The sequence below is a fragment of the Opisthocomus hoazin genome, chromosome 4, assembly GCF_030867145.1.
Source record: "Opisthocomus hoazin isolate bOpiHoa1 chromosome 4, bOpiHoa1.hap1, whole genome shotgun sequence".
Classification (NCBI taxonomy): Eukaryota; Metazoa; Chordata; class Aves; order Opisthocomiformes; family Opisthocomidae; genus Opisthocomus; species Opisthocomus hoazin.
The window spans coordinates 29127472-29146889 of NC_134417.1; the positions used below are offsets into that span (position 1 = coordinate 29127472).

A 19418-nucleotide genomic window follows, 5' to 3' on the forward strand; every position below is an offset into this window, starting at 1 on the left:
ATAATTTAAGGCTAAAAGTGACTTTGGTAACACACTTCAAGCACCAACACTGCAATCAGGGCTACCCAATGGAAAAGCAAATCTCTCATGGGATAAAACACTGAAGCACCATTGGAACTCTCCCCCTTCCTCTGCTCCCACCCATCAGTGGGAACGGTACCAAACACTAACAAGCCTGTAAGCACAGCCAGTGGCCCTGCAGGCCAGCTACTGCTTTGGGCTGGGTTTAAAAGTATGTGCGTCCTCATCGCCAGAGCTGGGCAACCGCTCTCTCTGGTAGAGGGAAAGCGTTCCAGCTTCAGCCGATCCAGCCCCAAGAGACGTGAACTGCTGTGACCGGAGCTGGACGAACCACCCTGTGCTGCGGGTGGGGAACAGACAGAAGAGGTCAAGGACAAGATGCAAAACCAGGGGCAAAGCTACCACAAGGTGCCAACAGGGTTGTCACACACCCATTTTTCGTACCTTCCTTTCTGTTAAAAGCCAAACCAAAAGCTGGCCCAGCGAGGCTCTGTGCCAGCCTCTGGGACAAAGCAAATTGCTTCTCAAATGTTTTCACCAGGTGCCAACCACAGGGCAGATGAAGGGGTAACTTGAAGGCACCCAAAGGTGAAATTGGGTAAAACTATGAGTGATTTGCAGAAAAACTGGTGCTGGAGGCTGTTCCCCGCAGTGACGCAGACCACCTCATGGGTTCGGGGGAAGCTGGTCTGCAGAGCGGTGCTCCGTGTGTTAGCCTCGTTTCTCCCAGTGACAGCTAACCTGGTGTGCCCAAGAGCAAAATTCGTCCACTCACGCCCACGCAGTGTAAACAGCATCCCTCCAAAGTCAGTGGAAGTTACACCAATGGACGTGGGATCGGGCCCTAATTCTGTCTGAAAACGCTGACTGAGCAGCTGCAGGACCCCAGCAGTACCCGGCGGGCAGAGAGGTCAGTCCCCCCACCTTCTCCCCGCCGTTCCAGTGCGCACACAGCAGCGGAGCTGGCAGGGCGCGAGACTCGAGAGCCGCACACCCGCACGGCACCACTGCCCAGGCCGGGCCAGCACCGCGGGCAAAACCAAACACCAAGCGTAAGCCAAAAGCCGTCCCTTTGGCAGGGACAGATCAACCCATTCCACGGCAGGACACGGCCACCGAGCAAGCTCCCGTGCTGTGGTAGCGAGCTCTGCATTCCCGAGCAGCACCAGCAGCAGATGTTGCTGAATTCGAAGGGACTTCTCCCTCCAGGCATCATTTAGTAAAGAGTTAACTAAACATGCAAGCCAATTGCTGCAAGCCAGAACTGTGCATGCACGACAAACAAAAACAACACACATAAAAAAGGAGAAAAAACCCCAAACACTTCTACTCAATGCTGATGCAGCGTTACAGTAATAACCACTGTTCTCTTTGTTCTACTCGAACCTGAAACTGAAGCAAAACTCGCTGCTTTGCCCTGTTACGGTATGTGACCACAGTGTATTTGGAAGGAATTTTCTTTTCTAGGTGGTGCTGGGACTGGCAAAGGCGATTCTGGCAGCCATGGCACTGTAGGCTGATTTCGTCCAAACTCTGACCAAATCTGGCTTCGAAAGCAGGCAGCGAAACACTAACGCTTACTGAGGTGAGACGACGACGACAGATTTGAGAGACCTCGCTCTATACCTGCTGCCTATCTAGGTGTGCCTAATTAACTGCAGTGTGCCTAATTAACTGCAAGTATGGGGATCTACACCCTGCTCTGACATGCTACCAGCAACAACAGGAATGATTGCACACATATAAACTGTGGGCAACAGAGTAAGCAGCAAAGCCTTTTTAAAAACACGCTGCGCTTTGTCTTTCCAACTAGTGCTTTTAACAACATTGCAGTTTCCTTAAGACAGGACAAAAGTCCCTTAAGCTACCTCTGAAACAGCTTTTCTAATTCACATCTGGGAAGCTTTCCAACAGAAGATACTAGGGATGAAACTGCGTGCCATCATTGTTTTTCCCCAGAAACAACTGAATTCTCCAACACTTAATAACCTACCAGGGAAGTGCTAGCTGTCCCTGGCTTTGGAAGAACACAACAGGGTTATTGCCATAACCGCCCACCCTGGCAGAGCTTGGAAGAGACCCCACGCAGCATACCGCCGTGCTCAGGTGGGACGAGAAGTGTTTTGGAACCTACAGCTCGCGCGGGGCCAGGGGAGCGGACCCTCGCTGCGAGCTGAGCGGCACGACTGCGTCCCACCGCAGCGGGAACAGGCCCACGCCAGGACGGCTCCGAGTGCTGCTGGGGGAGCGCTGGCGGCACGCGCCGGCCAAGAAAGCCGTGTGGTCCATGCCCTGCTGCGCGTCCGACACGGCAGCCAGCGCTGCCCCACGGGGCACGGGGCACGGAGCAGAGCGAGCCGACCCAGCCGCCCGCGGAGGGGGAACACACCAGCCATGCTTCGATGGACGCAGCACCAGTCGGATCTTGCAGCTACTCTCACCTTTCACAGCGAGCAACACAACAGAAGAGGAAAAAAAATGGATCAATGATTCAGTTACTGGGAATACTTGTATGAAAAAATATTCTATGTGTGCAAGTGTATTCGCAGCCTTCCCACATGCAGCCGCTGCGCTACCTGGGTGAGAGGAGTGCCAAAGCATACCATTCTCATCAAAAGCAACGTGTGCAGCCCGTGTGTGGAAAGAAATGCATGTTTGTGCAGAATTAAAAATAAAGAGAAGTTCACGGTCTCCGAGTGGTTACCATTATGTTGTCAAAGCCATCCTGAAGGGATACAGCAGTGCTACAGACATCCTAAAGGAAAAGGACAGGCGAGAAAATAGCAAACAACACAAAGAACGTCAACGATTAGGCTTGGATTGTTAGTGGAGCAGGACAGCACCTTCACAGAGCTTGCCTGTATGTACTCAAAGAATGCTGCTGTTTAGGAACGCTAAGAAGGTCCTTTTAGGTGGTTTTTATGCTTATGAATGAACCTTAATACTGTTATGACATTTATGAGCAGAAACTCTAAATGTGGAAAGGACTCCTTACCATCCACAGGAACCTATTAATTCTATACACAATACTCAAAATTTTTTTAACAAGTTATAGTTCTTGAAGACCTTGCACCACAGCCATTCATTTTCAAGAGCAGAGCATGTACAGCACAGCACGAAAGAGCAGAGTCCTCCTGGACTCATTTTACAGAAGTGTCCACACCAGTGCCAGCGGTTTCAGGCTGAGTAGGCAATTTCATTCTGCAGCTGCAGAAACACAAAAACCAAGGAAGAAACCTTCCTGATTTAAGCTCTGTCTAACAACATCCACCACATAGCAGCAATGCTGACAAGTCGTCTTGTTCCTACATTTTCAAACCCTACCTTCAGGCTCGCATGCTGCCACAGCATTTCCTGCTCCAGCCCCAGGACTGCGGGCAGAGCTGCCCCAGGCTCCGCAGGGACGCGCTGCTGGAGCACCACGCACGCAAAGCCCCAGTGCTGCCGGGACCTGGGAGCGGCGTCTCCGCTGCCAGCATCGCCAGCGCAGGCCACAAGGAGAGCAAACAGCACGGCCTGGTGAATTGCTCACTCATCGCACGTTTTGAAGCATCAGGCTGAACGAATCCTTCCAACACCCAGTACGGCAAAATATTGGAGCCGGACAGAAAACAGCGTGCCCATCTGCAGCACTCCCCAGCACGCCGCAAAGGGCCTGGCTGCACATGCCGCTGTGGGGAAGCAACCGCGAAACAAAGGCTGGCTTTGATGGCTCTGCTTTGACTTGGTTTACACCACTTCACCTTACACTCCCTTATTGCTGAAGTCACAGCGTGGCTGACAGGGAACCGCTGCCTGATGGACATCCAGCTCATGCCGCACAGTGGCTGAAATACGCGCCTGAACCTACCCGGTGGAATTCTAGTGCAGCTTGCACATTGTAAAGCTTTGTTCCAAATTTTATGAAAAGGTTCATCACAGACACCTTAATAATCTTATTTAGGCATGGATTCATGCCTTCATGATACGTTTGTTCTCCTTACTGACAAACTCTCTGTGCAGCAGTCTGGAGCAGAAGTTAACCGTTGCTCTCGGACACTGTCCCCGTTTGAAACCAAAAGGGAAATGCAACGTCTTTTGTCCTCTAAACGTGACAGTGTTAAACAACAGCATTTCTTAAATGTGAGAATAATGTGTTATTTTAGATCTTCCATTATTACCTTTCGATCCACCTAGCCATAAGTAGTGATCATCATTTGTTTACTCAAGGCTCTTATTTAAGCCTGTATTCTATCACAGTAATTGCAAGCCATTGCACCTAACACTAAAATAGTGAGATACTGCCTGATGTAAGAAATACTATAGGGTGACCCTAACATTTAGAGTACCTAACCCTTAGTGCCTACGGGACACCAGCGAGGGATCAAATATCCACTGTACCGCTGATACTATAAAACACACATCCAGAGCTTTTTTATCCCGTAAGGCAGAAGACAGCACACATAGAGGGAAACCCTAGTTTCACAACTATGAACGGCCCCATGTAAAACTCTTGTAGCCCAGCAGCAGTTTAAGCACTACAGAGGGCTTTGCATGCATCATAGCAGAGAGACTGAAAGAGGGATGAGAAGGACAATGAGGAAGCTCTAACAAAATGAAGCCAGTGTGGGAGAAATTATGAGGATACTTGCTGCAAATTTTGACTATTTTGAGCGAAGAGGGCACATCACAGAGTTTGAAAGCAAAAGAGCATAAGGGTAATGTAATATATATAGCAGGGAGGGTAAGAATGAGTACAGAAGGACTTTAAAATGAAGGTGAGAAGTTACTGGTTTTACCACCAACCGCCGTACACGTGTTGCTGGTTATCTGGGATCCAGAACCCAATTTTCTGTTCTTACGCCATCAATTCAAAAGCAGCCTGTCTGCAGCCGTATTCTGAAACTAGTTCGGCTCTGCAGGGTGTTGCACAAGAGGTGTGTGTGGTCTGGCTCACAGCAGCTGTACTCTCAGAAATGTTACGAGAAGAAATACAGCTGTTTCCAGAGAACACAGGCGTCTGTGCGCACGTGGATGGAAGTGGCTCCTGCCTGGATGTTTAATTGTGAAGAGCATCGCTGCACCTCTGCTGCTTACTAGCAGCTTGGTGGCACCCAGCACCGTGCAATGCCACTGCGAAAGCCTCTGTGACACAACAGGGAACACGAACGTCATCAAGCAGCAGATGCAAAACCCGACTTTATGAAACACAGGAAAAACAGAAGGGGCTAAGAGATCAAAGGGCAAATGAAGTTTAAAAGCAGATGGCTCTGGTGGGAGTTCTTGCAACTGTAAGTATCAGCTGGCTCCCCACGCCGTAAGTCTACGGCAGGGCAAGCAGCTCCAGTGGACAGGAAAACCACTGTGTTGCTCTTCAGACTTGGGGGTTTGGACAAACCTGTTGGAGAGCCCGTGACTGTGCTTGCTGCCTGAGGAGCCGCTGCTGCTGCTGCTGCTCTTGCTGCAGGAGTTTCATCTGGAGCAACTGCTGCTGAGGCGTGACTGCGTGGATAGAGGGGGGCTGCACCATGGTGCCAGACCGCCGCTGCAGCATGTTCGACAGGGCTTGCTTCGTGTTAGTTGGAACGAAGGAGCCTGCTGGATCCAGCCTGGAACCACCTGAAAACCACCCAAAACACACATGCGTTCTCTGCCTTCCGTAAGAACGTTGCTGGTACAGACCACTGCTAATTCATCGGCTCCTAATTTGGCTAGCTTTATAATAATGATGATAAACTTACCTCTGTAAAGGCGGTGAACTGGATTAAACCAGATGACTGGTCTGAAAAATTAAATGGGCAGCGTAACTTTGAAGACTACCACTTGTAAATGAGAACAAAAAGTAAAAAGACTATGGGTTGTTGCGTGTTCTACACCAAATAAAACATCTAACTACTACTGAAAAACCTAAGTTGCATGTCAGATCAAAAGCATGATATGAATGGCTTATGGTGTCAAGACAATTTTATCATGAGACAGCAATAATTTATGCACTCCATGCTGTTTGATAAAAATCATGTACCTATCTATATGTTACACTTACAAAGGTAATCTTATGTGTTTTTTTTAAATCAGCATTTCCTTAACTTTGTATCCACTGTCTGGTATTTTCTGAAGACTTCTTACGCACTTTAAATACAGATCTAGCTGTATTTGGAGCTTCAGAAAAAATATTTAACATCTATAACTGGAACCAAACTTCTACCTTTCTCCTGCCTAATACCTGCAAAGGACAGAACAGAACATCGCAAACTGCTGACCCCAGAGCAAGTGAAGGACCTGTGCTAAACCATGCACGCGTTAACTGGAAGGAGCAAAACAAGCCTACAAATAATTAAGTACCTATCACAAATCCTGAAACAAAAAGTGAGCCCATGGATTTATTTATTCAGTCTACCAGATGTTAAATTAGCCACCATGGTTCTTGGTATGAATCAAAGAAGAAATAACCCAAAGGTTATTTGTTTCTTTTAATCATCCCTCTTATTTCACTCCTCATTGAACTTCTACCAGCTTTCTTATACTATCACCACAGTAGGTCATTTTTGCTTATCTACCAAAGAAAGTTTAATACCTTAATAGAGACAGCCGTACAGCTGATAACAGAAAGCACTTCAAAACAAATGGCTAACTAAGGAATAAAATAAATGGCATCGCAGACGCAGCCTGCTTCGGAGAAAGTTAGAGACAAAAGGTGGTTATAAGAAGCCAGCTTTTGTCATACACCAGCTAATAAAGCCCCACGTCTGCGAACTCCAAGCTTACCCGTACCCAGCGGGAGGGGCTGGTTCTGCACGAAGAAGCCAGGCTGCTGCGGCTGCCCCACGACGTTGTAGCCCCACAGGGCAGGCTGAGGATGGTGCATCATTTGCGAGATCGGTGAGTAAGTGGGAGGCACTCTGTATAAGTTGTTCTGTGGATATTCCTTAAAATATGCAGTAAAAGTGAATGTTACTGACATTTGTACCTTACTAACTCATAAATAATGCCAATTTTCCTACTAAATTATTAAAGGACAGAGACAGCTCCCATTGTCGTTTGCAATGATGTAAAAAACAGATTAAGTCTCAGGCTGCCCACAGGTAATTAACACTAACAACTTCATAGATACACCATCCGTTCTTACCTTATTAGCAAGTATTTTCTGCAGGCTATAATTAGGTACAGCACAAGGACAGCTTATTGTATCAGTATATAAGTAACAGGAGGAACTTAACTGAAACACCAAAAAGGCCAGAAAACGATCTTAAAATGACAGCTCCTTCAAACGCAGCACACTGACCAACCAGCTGGACGCTAGCCGAACACCGCCCTGTCTATGACACGCACAACCACACTGGCAGCAGTGCAGAGAGGACTGATCGCACTGCACGCTGCTGCTGCCAACGTTATTATCAGGGTGGTGCCAGGCGTGTTTTTCACACCCTGCTCTCCGTCATTCTTCACCTCAGAAACCGCTAAAGCAAAAGAGAAAGCGTCTCGGAAACCTGAACCAACTGCACAGCAGAACAGTTTATCTAAGTGAAAGAGCCTGTTTCAAACTGGTTTACATTTGAATGGGACCTGGGTTTGAACCAGCACGTTTGCTCTCAACATACTTTGAATGGGAGGAATTTTAGAAACTGATACAAACAAGAGCAGCTGTACTTCACTCCATACAAGAGAAAGCATATACGGAACCCAAATAACGCTCAGAGAGTAAGATCCAGCCTAGCACAATCCACATAGCGCGCAAGGTCCTAAGCACAGTACATTCCTCTACACCAAGCCCTACTTGACAGAAAGCCACCCTCCTTCTGACCATCACCCTTCGCTCCCTCTACTAGGACCCACTCCTCCACGTGCAGAGCAACTTCTGAAGGTAGCTAAGCCAGCACCACGCAACATCAGAAGCTTCAGCAAGCTGCTTCAGGTTTTGTATGGGGCACCAGCTACTTACATCAGCCCTTGAGCTTGACTTTGACTTCCGCTTCCTGCCCTTTGTCTTCTTCTCATCGTCCGCGGCAAGCTTTCCCTGATCCAAGAGCTCTCCTGACTTTCTTTCTGGTTCCTGAGAGACAGGTGTGGTGGGCTCTTCCTCCTCCTCCTCTGGAGGAAGGGGCAAGGGCTCGAGGTAGTAACTCCGCGGTTTGGGTTTGGTGTGCATGTGGTACAGGAGGAGATGCTGCTGCTCCTCATACTTGATCACTTTCCTGTCGACACGAACTGTACCAAACCATGCCCAGGAGAGAGGAGCAGGATTTTTGTGACCTTCAAATAGATCCCAAGGGGACACCTTTTGTTTTGTTGAAACCTGAAGACCCTGTTTCAGAATAAAAGTGAAGTTATTTTAAGAAAACTGAATGCTAGAGCAGAATACTTGCCTTTGTACATTATTATCTGAGTCAGAAAAATCCAGTGCAGCTTTTTTCCCCTCCACAGAATGCATAAAATGCTTACTGGTGGGATTTTGACCTCTGTTCAAGGCTGCCACTAGAGAAAAGCAGTTATATTTTTATAGTACTGTTTGCTTATAACTATGCTAAAAATCTCAAGCTCCATCTATCATACTTTGGAGGAAAATTCAAATATCTACCAAAAATTGCTAATCTGAGAATACACTTGCTAAAAGGTTACGTACTCAAATAAGAAGGATGTCCTGGTTTCAGTTGGGACAGATTTAATTTTCCTCCCAGTAGCTGCTGTGTTCTGGATTTAGTATGAGCAGAATGTTGGTAATACACTGATGGTTTTAGTTGTTGCTAAGAAATCCAGGCCTTTCTTCAGTTCCCCACGTCTGGCTGATGGGCAGGCGTGCAGGAGCTGCGGGGAAGCACAGCCCGGCAGCCGGCCCACACCGGCAATCGTCCGTACTACGGACGGCACGCTCAGCTCATGAATGGGGGCTGGCCGGGGGCAGGAACTCTCTTTTCCAGCAGTCCGACCTTTTCCGCGAGTTCGGTCTTTTTCCAGGAGTTTGGCGAGTGCTACAAAATTCACTAGTGTGGTGAAATCCAGGAAATCCAGGAAAATGCTCCAGGAAATCTGCGGATTCTGCAATTGCTGCTCGGGGACTGGCTATGCAATTGGTTGTTGGATGGTGAGAAAAACTGCATGGCGTACAGCTTGTTTTGCACATTCTTTATTATTATTCTACCTTTCTTTGTCATCTTATTAAACTGTCTGTATCTCAACCCACGAGTTTCACCTTTTCCCATTCTCCCATCCCGCTTTGTGGGGAGGAGTGAGTGAGCGGCTGCGTGATCCTAGCTGCCAGCTGCCAGGTTAAACCATGACAGGGGAGATAAACCTAAGCAGTAGATCACAAAAAAATGCCCATCTAGTCTGCAGAATAAAAAGCTCTATCCTAAGCTCTACCCTTCCTTTTTAAATAAATTCACTTTAAAAAATTATGCACCCCTTTATGTTCCCAAAAAATCCAAAAACGACTAACATACTTCCCTCCCTCTCCCCTTTTCTCCTCTGCCTTTTGTAGGCAGGATCATGCCCTGCATCCTCCTCCCAGCAAGGAACAGGTCAAAAAGGTTAAATGAGCTCTCAAAGGTAGGATTCTGCTTGACAAGCAAATACTTTTACAGGAGCTTCTGCCGTTCAACTGCAAGTCAAATGCAATTTCCTTTTTGGCAACTTCAGTGGAGTTGGCTCCAGTCAGGACCCCACACTGCAGAACCGGGCAAGCTGACGTCAGCACTTGTCACATCAGCAGCCACACGCTGACCCTGTACACCGTGGATTCACCAAGGACGGGCGGGCATGCAGCAAACGTGACGGTGGAAAAACTGCGCAACACTATTTGGAACGGAAAATACATTGGATACCAAAAAATGGTCCGTCCTTTGCAACTGTTTATAAAGGTATCGTTCCTCGCTTCTGGCCGCACTGCTCACAGAAAGCCGAGCTGTTCAAAGTGCCTGCGTTGCTGGGGCTGTAGCTTTAGCAATGGCTGAGCGTGCATCAGAAAGCTGTGCTACAGCAGAACTGCAAAGCTTTTACGGTACCGCTTATAAAGGCGTGTACTGTACAAGCTGTACCTGTCTGCTTGTATCTCCACGCTTCAAAAATCGTGCAAAAACTGAGATGGAACAAAATGTTTACTCTTGCCTGTTTCTTGTCAATGGAGTCAAATCCTGCAATTTTGTTCCCCTTGGTGTCGATCAGGGATCCCATCGGCTCACAAGTGATGATATCACACGTCTGCTTTGGCAAAGGCAGCAGCTGGCGAACCTTGTCAATGCTGTCCGACCGCTTGTCCCCCAGCTCTTTCTAGAGAATAAATTCACCAATCAATCACGCAGAAAGGGGGGAAAAGGGAAGAGAAACATTACGCTGCTTTCACTATTAGAAAATGTCCAGTTTCTGGGTGAATCATTTCCTTGTACTTTGACTAAATTTAAACAAGTGGCTTTACAAGGTTTTTTTGGTTTGTTTTCTTCTTTTAAGAATGTAAGTTATATTTCCATCTCTTGTTTAAACAGAACATAAAAAATACAGAATACAAATTCAGTGTCTCAAACATGAATAAAAGTAACTAAGTGCCTTGCAGGGTCCCTAATTCTAATTTGATATGAAGAAAATACTATAAGTCTGTCTTCCCACTCCCACATTCCTGTATTTTTATTTTCCTCTTTCTCTCCTTGTTATCACAAGTGCTGTTTCAGTCTCTCCTATCTTTCCAAGAGGCCTTCCTAGACACTAGAAATGACAGCATTAAAAGATGAGCACAGAATGTGATTCAAAAGAAATGCTGAAAACAATGAGACATAACACTTACTTTCAATTTTTTCACTAAATTCATGTAAGCCCTTTTGTTTTCCTCAGGCCCTCCTTGGGAAGCGTTTGACAAGTCGGAGGCAAGCGTCCCGTTGATGAGGACGCCCAGCATATCGAGCACGGTCGTGAACAACTCGCTGAGAGTAAAGACAAGTATTACCCAGAGGAATGACCGACGGCCGAGAGACCCCGGGACAGACATCCACAGCAAAGGCTGCAGACGCAGCTCTTCCGGCAAGCCGGGTTTCTCAGGGCGTTCTGCATGCACACACCCCTCAGCTGGCACGCGTAAGCCCCAGCGTATACATGCAGGTGGACCGTCAAGAGGGACACGCGGATCGTACGACAGAGCCCAGCTCAGAGCTCCAGGCAGCACAGACTGCTAACAGATATCGGGGACTGCAGGCTCCGGCGCACAAAGCGCTCAGGCACGTGCTTGTTAAGGAAGAGTTAAACAGCGGCTCCAGTGCTCCCCAGCACAGAGGTGCTCCCCAGCCAAGGGCGGCACTGAGCATCTAAGTTGCACTCAAGCAGTAATAGGATGATAGAAATAGTTAATTTCTAGATAACAGAAAAATATAATAACATGCATGCAAACGAAACTTAAAAGCACTCAGGCCATGAATTAGCCTGTTTAAACAGCGCAGACGTACTTGTTGGTCTGCATATCAACAGTTCCTGACGTGATTATCTGGAGGAGCAGAAGGGCCCACTCTGTGGTCCACTGGGTGCTCCTCTGCACCGTGTCAAACATGCCGCCCACCTGCAAAACAACACAGCAGGCAGCAAGGCTCTGCCTGCACCTCAGAAGCACGGCTCCCTCGTCGTATGCATTGCTTCTGAACAAAAGTGCCATCCTGTCCCACGAGTTCCATGTGCTGAACACCATCCTGAAGGGCTGACTTCAACATTTCCCCCCACCCCATGCTCCCCGCAAAAAGCTTCTCCTAAGAAGGAAGTATAGAAAAGCAAAACTTTATTACATTTCTCCTTCAGTTTCGTATCTTCACTTTTATGTTTGATGCAACACACTGAAGTCAGTGAAAAAACTGTCAGAACTCCAAAGGTGTTGAATTAGAACTTTCTAGTTACCACTTTCCTCCCCCATCCAAAACTTAGACAATGATGTCCAGTGCAAAGAGAAGAAAAGTCTGAAGAACAATATAGCATTGACTGAAAATGGAAACTGCTAAAAGATATATTTTACCCTATGAACAATGTTTCACTACTTCTACCAGCAGAGTATGGCACTGTAAAACATGGCTTCGCTTTGAGCAGGAGCCATTTCACCAAAACTCCCCCTTCGAAGGACCAAACCGCAGTAAGACGAGGTCCCTGCTCCGGCTGCAAGCCTGACCTCCAGGCTGCTCAGAACCAAGCCCAGCCCCCAGATCTCCCCGGCGAGAGCCCAGCTCCGGCCCGCGGGCAGCGGCAGCCCCGCGGCAGACCGCACGCGTCCCCGTCGCGCGACGGGACGCCTTGCAGAGCTCCCACCAATGCGGCGCTGCGCCTTCCTGACCGCCGCGCTGCACCGCTGCCAGCTTCGCCACTTCGCACATTGTCTCTGCACTCAGTATCGGCATCAAATCATCGGTCCTGGTGCCTCACACTTCACAACCTTCCAAAAGTAAATCTTTTTATTTTGTCGTGTTTATAATCGCTCTACACCCCTTCACTCTTTTGCTTGTAGTTGTTTCACTTCACACAGTTCTTCCCCATACTTTAAGCTTATTTCAGGGCTGTGGCTTGCTCAATACAGAGACTCTTTCAACTCTCAGTACCTGCTTTTAGCTCCTAAACCTTTCTGAGTTTGTGTCTAAGAAGACTCCTCCTTGAACTACACAGGTGGTTTATGGTTTACAGAGCGATAACATCTTGCTGCTTTAATCATAAACCAAGTATTGCCGATACAAGAGCTCTCCCAACCCACAAGAAAGTGCTATCTCCATGCTATCAGCGGCAGGCGACAGCTGCTTTACTGCCAGTGCAGCCACCGCAGCGCCGAGGCTGGCCACAGCTGGCCCACGTCCCCTTGGCCTGAACCAGCGGTTACGCTCTGGCTGCGCAGCCACGTCCACGCAGCCTCCAAAGAGATGGGAAGAGAACAACGCTGCGGCGTTACTCCCGCCTTGGTGCTCCGTCGCTTGGCCTTACATGTAGTCTCCACACCCCCACTGCACCACGCTCAATGAGCCGTGGTGGCCCTGACGGCTGGTGCAGAGGTCTCAAGAGCTGTGGGACGTTGGAGAACTTGATGGAAACTTTCTAAGTTGATTAATAAATGTATCCAAGTAGCAGCAACTGAAACTGCGCAGGTAAGTTAAACAGCCAAATGTTACGTTCCCCAAGAGCTCTGAAAGTCTCAACCACATTGACTGCCTAAATCCCTAAAACCCTCGCTAATTACGTGGGGATAAACCATCAGTGGACAACGGCCTGGAACATCCACAAAAAGACGATACGCTTCTGAAGTTCCAGGCACAGTGAAAGGAAGAAAGCAGCACAAAAACAAGGTACAAAGAAGGCACAGGCTGTCCTTCCTATGCATTTATATGAACAATGTCCAAACGTTACGGCCAGGAGGCACCAGCTGAAAGCGGAGAGACGGGAAGAGCGGAGCCGACCGCCGACGGAGCAGAGACCCCTCGTGCCAGGGCAGAGGGGGTCCCCAGCCAGCCCCACCTGGATCCCCCCCCTGGCCCTGGCCCAGGAGCCCCACGCTGGGGGCCCTGCCCGGGCACGCCAGGGCTGCGTCTGACCCTCGCTGCCCTCAGCCTGATGCTGACGTCCCTGTGGGCCGACGTTCCCCGCCCCGTCCCTGTGAGGTGCCCGGGGCTGGGGGCTTTCAGCGCTCAGGGAGCCCCAGCCCCGCACTGCCCTGGCACAGTACTTCTTGCTCCTTTCCACCTACCCCAGAGTAGCTGCTACATCTTTCTGTAACATCACGATAACCACACAAGTTTTTCTTACCAAGTTAAGACGAAGCTGCAGGGCTTCATGCATCATTTGCCTAGCTTTAACATCGTCCTGGTACCGGTCTTCCCTCCAGTTACTAAGGATCTAAGAAAAAGCATTTGATGAAGGTTGTTTTCTTCCTGTAAAGGAATGTTCTCCCTTTTAAGTTTAAGTATTTGTCACCGTTATCTATAAGGAATCATAAAAGATTATTAACCTTTTTATCCTCATGACTATTTAAAGCTTAGAGCAGATTAAACAAACTAGCTTGGAAAAAAATAATTTCTAAAAAGCTGATAATCCGCTATCAGTTGTGTGACTAGATCTTCCTGTTGGAGGGAAAATAAGCAGCTTCGTTACGCATTTATTAAAAATCCTGTTTCAGACACCCATGGTGAACAGTTAACAGGGTAAGTAAATAGATCTTGCACTGGATGCAGCTTCCCAACAGGATCTGGTGGGATCTCTGGATGAGAAGTGACCAGAACCCTAGAGAACCTGGAACAGCTGCAATTTCAGGGGAGAACCCACGCAGCAAAAGGAAAGCCCAAGTTGCAGTAACAGCAGGGATAAAAAAACATCAAAGGAATGAATTTAATTAGGATGTGGACCTACATCACAGCCTGGACCGGAGCTGAGAGGCAATACGAGAAAACAACGGCCCTACAGGTATCGGTTTTCACTGTCACAGCAATTCATAGGAACTAGAGACAGCACTAAGGAAACATCCATCCACTGCCCTGGCCACTGCGTATATTCAGTTTAAAGGCAGTCTGAAGGAGCTGCTGCAGGCTAGAGCATGAGCCAGACGGGAGCGGGAAGCCCAGAGCAGCATCAGCAGAGGCTGTGAGTAAGCACCGGTGATCCAAAGGAAGAGCTGCAGGCAGTGGGCCAGTTCAGGACTAGCAATGTTCATTTTTAAAATATGGAAAACTCTTCATCTGTGACAACTGGAGAAGATGAAGGGTTTTCCTAAAGAAGAAAAGGTTCAAACTCACAAGAACTTTTTATGATCAAGCTAAAGACTGACAGGATTGTTCCTCTCAAGACAAATTATTGTTTTTCCTGGAAAGAACTGAAATCAGACTCAAGTCCATTACATTTCCCTGTAACAATTTTAGAAAAAAAGATGCATTCACTGTCAAAAAGGAACAAACACTTCCCCATTCTTCCTTCCTTAGACTGTTCCTTTCGGCATACCATTGCACTATAATTTGCCTGGTTTTCCACCATGGTACACACATAAAACTGATGACACATGAAACATCTAACGAAGGGTGCTCATGCTTACGTGCTTGCTTTACCTGATTAACTTGATTCTGCAGTGATGTTAGAAGCCCTTCCCGCTGCTCATCCTGTCCCTTAAGGCAAGTAAGCACCAATGAAAGGAAAGGCTGCTGACTCAAGAGCGACATGCTTTAAGAGAGGCAAAGACAGCAGTCAATTAGTGAAGTTATTCTGATACTTCCCCTCCTCGCTCCCTTCCTTGTTTTGTCTACTTTTTTTCCCTGGAAGTGGCATTGCCTTCATCTCTGTTTCTGTTTTAGTAAAGTACAGCCTTGCCAGACAAATTAGAAGAGCATGCACCTAAGCAGGCGGCAGAGCACCCGCCAGTGGAAATGCACGCATTGTGCATCTCCTTACCGGGAACTCGCCTGGCGCAGGGCACTGAGTGACCAACAACTGCACGGACACTCCAAGGCCTGGCTCAGAAACAGAACGTGTCATTTTAAGACTCCTTTGACTAACTAGGGATGTACCTCCAGTGGGGATTAGGCAGCTAAAGGTTCCAACCCAGGCTAGTGGTGGGCAGTGAATCCCAAGGACGTTTCCCCTGTGAGCACTGGTTAGAATGACAGCTGCCTAATCCCGACATGGGCTCGGCGTCAGTCAACCCAGATGCTGCTGTAGCTGCTTGCAACAGATATGCCACACCAACAGAAGGGCTGCCAGATTTTGTAAAATTTTTTTTCAGATTAATGTATATCCATTATTAACATAAAATTAAGACAAACTGAAAGAAATACACAGAGAGGAATTTGGAAGTATAACATGTTAAGCAGAAGAGAAGTTAAAAATCTCAGCAAAGCGACTTGAGTACCAGCACATGCAATGATGTTTGCAGTTTTAGGTATATAAGCTCCTTGAAAATTACAGGCATCCATAAACACAATATAAATACATATCCACACATACATGTGTGGATTTATTACACGCATCCACTTCAACAGTTGTTTTAATTTGGCGTTTACCTTGACTTCAACAATTTAGGTGACGATTATATAAAGGAATGGCAAAATCCCAAGGTCCCATAAAAGGAGCAAAATAGAAAGTCTGCATTCTCAAAGGTCATTTTAAACACTGATTTTTCAGATTCTAGGAACAACGTGGTAGGAACATCTCTGCATTTTCTCATTAAGTTCCATAAGAAAAATTTACCGTCTGCAAGACAGTTCTTACTGCAATTGCTATCCCTGCTACACAAAGCAGAGTTGGAAAAAAGAAAGAGAGATCTTGTATGTAAGATTTTATACTTTCCCATAGTATCATGGGTTTTATCATTCACAGAGTAGTAAAGTTTGTTTTCAATCAAGAAGAGACTGAAAAGCTTCAAAAAGCAAGCAAGGAAATAATTCATCGATACAATTAGCACTACTTTGTAAATGCTTTTACTTCTGCACATAGGAACCACTGTGGAGCAAATGCCTCACAGTTTCTACGGGCATTTTATTTCGTCTTTGAAAGAGGCTTGGTTTAGATTTTCTACACTAGAGCTCTGCTGCAGCAAAAGGAACGGAAGATAGAGAGAGGTTCCATATTCCTTTCTACTGACGCCAGCAGCAAGAGAGCCAGCGAAGAATGGAAAAGTGCTGAAACGCTCAGAGACGCCCAACAAAGAGATCCAGAAAGCAAGATGTCTTTTCTATCAAACACCAAATCAAGCCGGTATTACAAATGAATTAGAAGGATGAGGAAGAGATGGCTTCATAGAGCTAATACGCAGCACGCTTAACTCCAAGACTGAACATGGCAAGCAGAATTTCTGTAGGTCAGTACACCACAGGAGAAGTTTATCAAGGAAACAGCCCAGGAGAACTAGGAGGATCCAGCACAACAGAGAGTAGTGGGCACACTGCAATTATGGTGGAAAAGAAGAAAAATTCAATTTTCTAACCTTCAAGGGAAAATAAGCTAGGTGGAAGAGGCTGGAAAATAGCAGTAGATTTAAAAGTCTCCACAGCATTTAATGACAACCATAAGTCAAAATCAGTACATGTAACACAGGTTTACCAGACTACTAAAAACTGGTAAAGCCCAATCATTGGTCCCACGCACGGGGAAAGTCTACTGCACGAACAACGGCGAAGGGGTCAAACGGCAATGCACACTAGTGACAGGCAAGAACAAGAAACTTATGGTGGGACCACACAGCAACCAAACACCAGGAGCTGGGAAGAAGCCATCTGTTTTCTTGAACAACTGTACTTCGGAAGTGCTTCTCAAAAAGAAAGACGGTTGCTGTCTGAAGCTAAGGGAGCTCATTGTGTACAGTGTGCAATGTAATTGCTATCACAACTCGAAGGAAGTACAAGAAAAATTACAGGCGCTGTGGAAGAATATTTTACTAAAGGAAAATCGATAACCATTAAGTCATTAAAATTCTCATGCACTTGGAAACTTAGAGATGAGCTGAAGTTAATTCCCAACAGGAATTAAGTGACATCTTATGACAATTATGAGATCTTAATGGCAAGAAAAGTGGCCTGCTGCCATAGAAGGGAAGAGACAACAGGCGCTCTAACTGTTCTTTCAAATCTCTAACATTTCCCATCACCAAGCTGCAGAATAGCCACCGGAAGATGCGTTACGAAGCTTTCACATTTCTTCCTCTGAAACCAATGATATTTCTTCAAATTAAATGAAACCTGGACCCCGTTTGGGGTTGATAACTTTTTGCTTCACAGAAGTGAACCGATGAGGTTTTGCAAAGCCAAGATCCAGTCCTCAGTATACTCCTCCTTCAAAACACCTTTCGGCTCTGCGTGCAGGGATTTCCCAAGGTCGTACCTTTTTTGTTTCTGTCTATCTCTTTCCTTCTTTGAAGACGAGCCCAAATGCTGACCTTTCTCCAGCTCCTCTCCTGCAGCTTTCAAGACCCTACCTTGAACTGAGGTAGGCAGTTTTGCAATCAAGGGAGCCACCAGCCACACTCCTCGCCGCTCAGAAGAACTAGAAGTAGAACAAATTTATTTCAGCCGAAAGATCCACATAGTTTTGCAACCAGTATTAGCTGCTATAAGACTGAACTGCTTTAATCAAGCAGTTGCCACAATGCATCTGGAGTAACTGCTGCAGACTGAGCAGTCACAATTTCTGGTTTCCAGAAAATTCAACAATAGCAACTATATTTATTGTTAAACAAAAGTAAACAGAAGAAACCTTCAGCTAACTCATTTCTGTACATTCCTGTTTCAAGTGCAAAAAAGTCTAGGCAATCTACACATAATTAAGCATCACGTTGGCTAAAATAATTAAAAAGGTGCTACAAAAAATACCTTAGGAACGTCTTTTTACCATTCTGTCTTGTATTACTTGTGTCAGCATTTCCAACAGAGTTTGGATTGAAGAGGCCTATACCAGAGTTAGAAGAGTTATTGTTTAGATCAGCGGATTGCTGAAACACCTCTATTGTCGCCTTTGCAATATTATCCAACAAGCTGTTCATTTCAGCCACAGACCCAGAACCCTACAGTAAAACATAAGTAAACTAGCACATTCATGGTATGTTTGCTCATGGACTACGTTAAAATTTAACATACTTTTTTGCATTAAATATTTAGATGAGAAAGTTTGTAAACAGATACTCACTGGCTCCTTCGTGCACTGTTTGATCATTAGTTGCAGCTCCAACCAAGACTGCCGGAGAGTCCACTGATCTAAGTTCTAGGTAAGAATTAACATTACAAATACACGTGTCAACACTTTACACGTCCGAAGAACAAAAATAAGTCTCATAATTGAATACTTCACATGCAAAAGCCTCACCTCATGAGCAGATCAGCACAGTCACTACTCTTTTTAACAGTCTAATGACACCTCAGAGTATCAGACCTATTAAAGAATGTGCATTAACTTCCACATCTTTGCAGCTAATATTGTTACTCAATACTTTTAACTGTGCAACTTTTCTGAATAAAAATCTCGCTCTCTGCAAAATCTGAGTTTAGCTAAATATGAACACAGAAAATGTAATTTGCTCTTTCATCAAGTAATTACATTAATCCATGGCATTGCCACCCAAGTGGACGTGTTTGTATTTAGCACCAGGCCACCTAGACACAATTATGGTAAACGCAGCAGCTGAAGTGATTACACCGCGGGACACTGATCACCGTTTGTCCTGCTCCAGATATCGCCAACTTGATTCTTCACAGCTCTATTCAAAGAAAATCCATTTTGTAGTTTAAGGAATGGAGGGTCTCTAATGTGGCTGAATTTGGAGAAATGATCCATTTAGGACTGTCTGTGAAGGCGTTAGAGCCTGTTCCCTGGAGCAGGAGCGTCTCTCGGCACAGTGCTGCCCCAGAGCCCCACTCAGACAGCAGCCATCTCCACCCAAGCAGCCCTGACAGCAGCTCCCTGCTCAGCAGCTTCCTAACGACTGACAGTGAGGAACAGCAATGACGAGCGTG

At 46.5% G+C, this 19418-nt stretch overlaps 1 protein-coding gene across 14 annotated transcripts in view; it reads right to left on the bottom strand.

The window, feature by feature from the left end:
* Nucleotides 1-19418, bottom strand: part of MED12L (mediator complex subunit 12L) — a 145143-nt gene that overhangs the window by 9912 nt on the left and 115813 nt on the right. For 6 of the 14 annotated variants that reach the window (XM_075418467.1, XM_075418461.1, XM_075418464.1 and 3 more), the window contains 12 exons: nt 18595-18669; nt 18282-18472; nt 17794-17955; nt 15030-15141; nt 13741-13830; nt 11424-11533; nt 10772-10907; nt 10102-10263; nt 7940-8302; nt 6766-6925; nt 5399-5619; nt 2726-2776 (listed from right to left, as the gene is read on the bottom strand). In XM_075418467.1, coding sequence (XP_075274582.1) covers nt 2726-2776; nt 5399-5619; nt 6766-6925; nt 7940-8302; nt 10102-10263; nt 10772-10907; nt 11424-11533; nt 13741-13830; nt 15030-15141; nt 17794-17955; nt 18282-18472; nt 18595-18669 — 1833 coding nt within the window. The remainder of the gene's footprint in view (nt 1-2725; nt 2777-5398; nt 5620-6765; nt 6926-7939; nt 8303-10101; nt 10264-10771; nt 10908-11423; nt 11534-13740; nt 13831-15029; nt 15142-17793; nt 17956-18281; nt 18473-18594; nt 18670-19418) is intronic. The other 8 variants (XM_075418472.1, XM_075418471.1, XM_075418463.1 and 5 more) reach the window with 3 other exon arrangements.